Source organism: Mixophyes fleayi, chromosome 1, assembly GCF_038048845.1.
Source record: "Mixophyes fleayi isolate aMixFle1 chromosome 1, aMixFle1.hap1, whole genome shotgun sequence".
NCBI lineage: Eukaryota > Metazoa > Chordata > Amphibia > Anura > Limnodynastidae > Mixophyes > Mixophyes fleayi.
The window spans coordinates 316,375,847-316,378,590 of NC_134402.1; the positions used below are offsets into that span (position 1 = coordinate 316,375,847).

The window sequence follows — 2,744 nt, forward strand, 5'->3', positions numbered from 1 at the left end:
TCTGTTTGAGGCATTAGAATTAATCAGTGCAAAATATGAAATAGTGGCTTCCAGCGTACAGAACATTCCACCTGCCAAATTGATTTAATGTGTAAATACACCCACTGCAGTTTTTGTGCATATATAGATATATGTGTGTGTGTGTGTGTGTATGTGTGTGTGTGTGTGTGTGTGTGTGTAAAATGTTGCATAGTCAATAATATATTATTTTCTGCTTCCTAGTTATTTGAAGATAAAAAACATGAACAACACTCAGGTCACAGTTTTCGTCCTCCTACAGCTCTGGGTTTCCCCTATTGGACATGTTGTTTTTGGAATGTTTTTCACTGTAATTTACATCCTAGCATTGGCTGGCAACCTCATCATTATCATCATCTGCAGGTTTGAAAGGACCCTCTACACGCCAATGTACTTCTTCCTGGGTCATCTTGCAGCTTTGGAAATGTGCTACATTTCCGTTACTGTACCCAAAATGCTTCACAGTTCCGTGACCGGCAACACTACTATTTCTTATGTTGCTTGCCTAACGCAGTTGTATTTTTTTGGCTCCCTGGGGTCAACAGAATGTTTTCTTCTTGCAGTAATGGCCTATGATAGGTTTTTAGCAATCTGTAAGCCATTATATTATCACAGTGTCATGAACGCAAGGGTTTGTAATGTTTTGGTTAGTTGCTGCTGGTCGTCTGGATTCATGTCCACCATGTCATCTGTTCTCTTCATCTCCACATTACAATTCTGCGGTCCTAATCATATCCAGCATTTCTTCTGTGACATCACTCCACTTCTGAAATTATCATGCACTAATGTCCACCAGACAGAGACACTAATCTTTCTTCTAGCCTCAGTGATATTGGTGGGCTCATGTGTGATTACCTTGTTATCTTACTTCAGAATCCTCACAACTGTACTTTCAATATCTGCAGTAAATGGCAGGAGAAAGGCCAGCTCAACATTTGCTTCTCATCTCACAGTGGTTTCACTGTATTATAGTACAATGATCTTTGTCTATGTTCGTCCCACTACTAGTGGGGCCTCTAGCTTTAATAAGATCTTATCTGTGCTGTATACAATCTTAACTCCATTGCTTAATCCTTTTATATATACTTTAAGGAACAACGAAGCTCAGTTAGCACTTAAGAAAACAAAGGAAATAACTATTTTACATATACAGAGATGTTTATCATTGTAGCCTAGAAATTGAAACAAATGATATTTTATCTAGTGTGAAAATACACATTTTTTAAACAAACTTTGGATTTTTTCTAACATCTTCCCCACCACCAATAGTAGCCTGATTTGGGACTTAGTGCAACAGAGAATACATTCATTGTGATCATTGTGTTGACACTTTTCAACTCCATGGCCAGACTGGAAATGACAGACTCCTCTTCAAGCAGTATATCAACATTTGTGTTGTATCTCAATGCCTAAATTAAACTGTTGAAATTGGTTTGCTATGGAATCCCAGTGATGTCATTGAGACATACATGCACCTTGGTAATAGGAGATCTTATTTAAAAGTCTTGGTACAATGCTTAGATGCAGGGGATGTCCCACTGAATCCCTGATTTAAACAATATATAAAAAATGGAAGCAGTAAATATAAATAAAGAAGAAAAACAATTCTAAGATGAAATGCTGTGTCTCCCTCCATCTCACTTCCCAGCACCATAAGTGTGTCATCTAATGCTATTGTGATTCTAAAATTACTTTAAAAAGGCAGCCTGTGACGAAACAAGTTTGATAACGCCCTAACCAGCTTGTCCCTCATTTCTCACAAAATGTGGATTATAACATGTTACTTTTTATAGCCCTTGCTTTTTTCCCCCAGCTCAACAGACTACAACTGCAGTGTCAACATGTGGATAAGGGGACATTGTAGCTCCTTGTAAATATGTATATTGTTTATTGTATATTGTTGATGTGGCAGTGAGGTTGTTATTCATTGTTCTTAAAGTGAAGCCAGGTGAGTTATGGGTAGGGATCAGGTTGCAAGATACTGGTGAGGTGAAGGTTTATTAGTATCCATTGTTCTCACAAGACTACTCCAGACGATTGATCTACAATCTGGCAGAGGAGTTTCTGTGGATGTACAGCTCATCTCCACCCTCTTCAACCGCCTAATCCAGGACTCATCAATGTTTGACACGGAGAGACCCGGAGGTTTGCCCAGGGAGCGGAAAGCACTGTGGAAATCTGACCCTAGATAAAAGGAGCCACTCCAGGGGGAAATGTGATGTTCATTCTGGGAATTGATGGCTGGAAGCTGCAGGGTGGCTGGTGGCTCTACCAGTGAAATACATCGGCAGATCCATGGGCTGTCAAGTCTGTACAGCCAGGTGACTGTAACTCCTTAAGCTAGTAGGGTAAGGAACAGATGATGTGGTAAACCTGCCTGACATTTATTTACTATGTGTACATAATATTCTAGTCATTTGTTTTTGTTACAATAAATGTACTATTGTACTTTTTTAACTGCATTTGTCTGAGTGACAATATGAATCTTAGAAGGTACTGGGTAGGCTTCCCTGGCATAGAAAGGCACCCCTGGGTGCCCAGCCAGTGTGAAGTGGGTAGAATTGGGCCAGAAAACTCGGCCACACAGCCAAACACTCAAGTATTGTTTGCCTTCAGTTCTGTCTTCCCTTACTCCTACCATGTACATTTTTTGCACATGGATACATTCCTTTTATGTGTAGTCATACTGCATAATTGTACCTTAACAGAGTTCCAAATAAAAGTAT

At 39.5% G+C, this 2,744-nt stretch overlaps 1 protein-coding gene across 1 annotated transcript; it reads left to right on the forward strand.

Moving 5' to 3' along the window:
- Positions 1 to 241: 241 nt before the first annotated feature.
- On the forward strand, positions 242 to 1,189 carry LOC142152126 (olfactory receptor 6B1-like). Its single transcript, XM_075208472.1, has one exon. The coding sequence runs from the start codon at positions 242 to 244 to the stop codon at positions 1,187 to 1,189; it is 948 nt and encodes a 315-aa protein (XP_075064573.1).
- The last annotated feature ends 1,555 nt before the right edge of the window (positions 1,190 to 2,744 follow it).

Excerpts from the sequence above, each read along its gene's own strand:
- LOC142152126 (XM_075208472.1), top strand. The coding sequence starts at position 242 with ATGAACAACACTCAGGTCACAGTTTTCGTCCTCCTACAGCTCTGGGTT.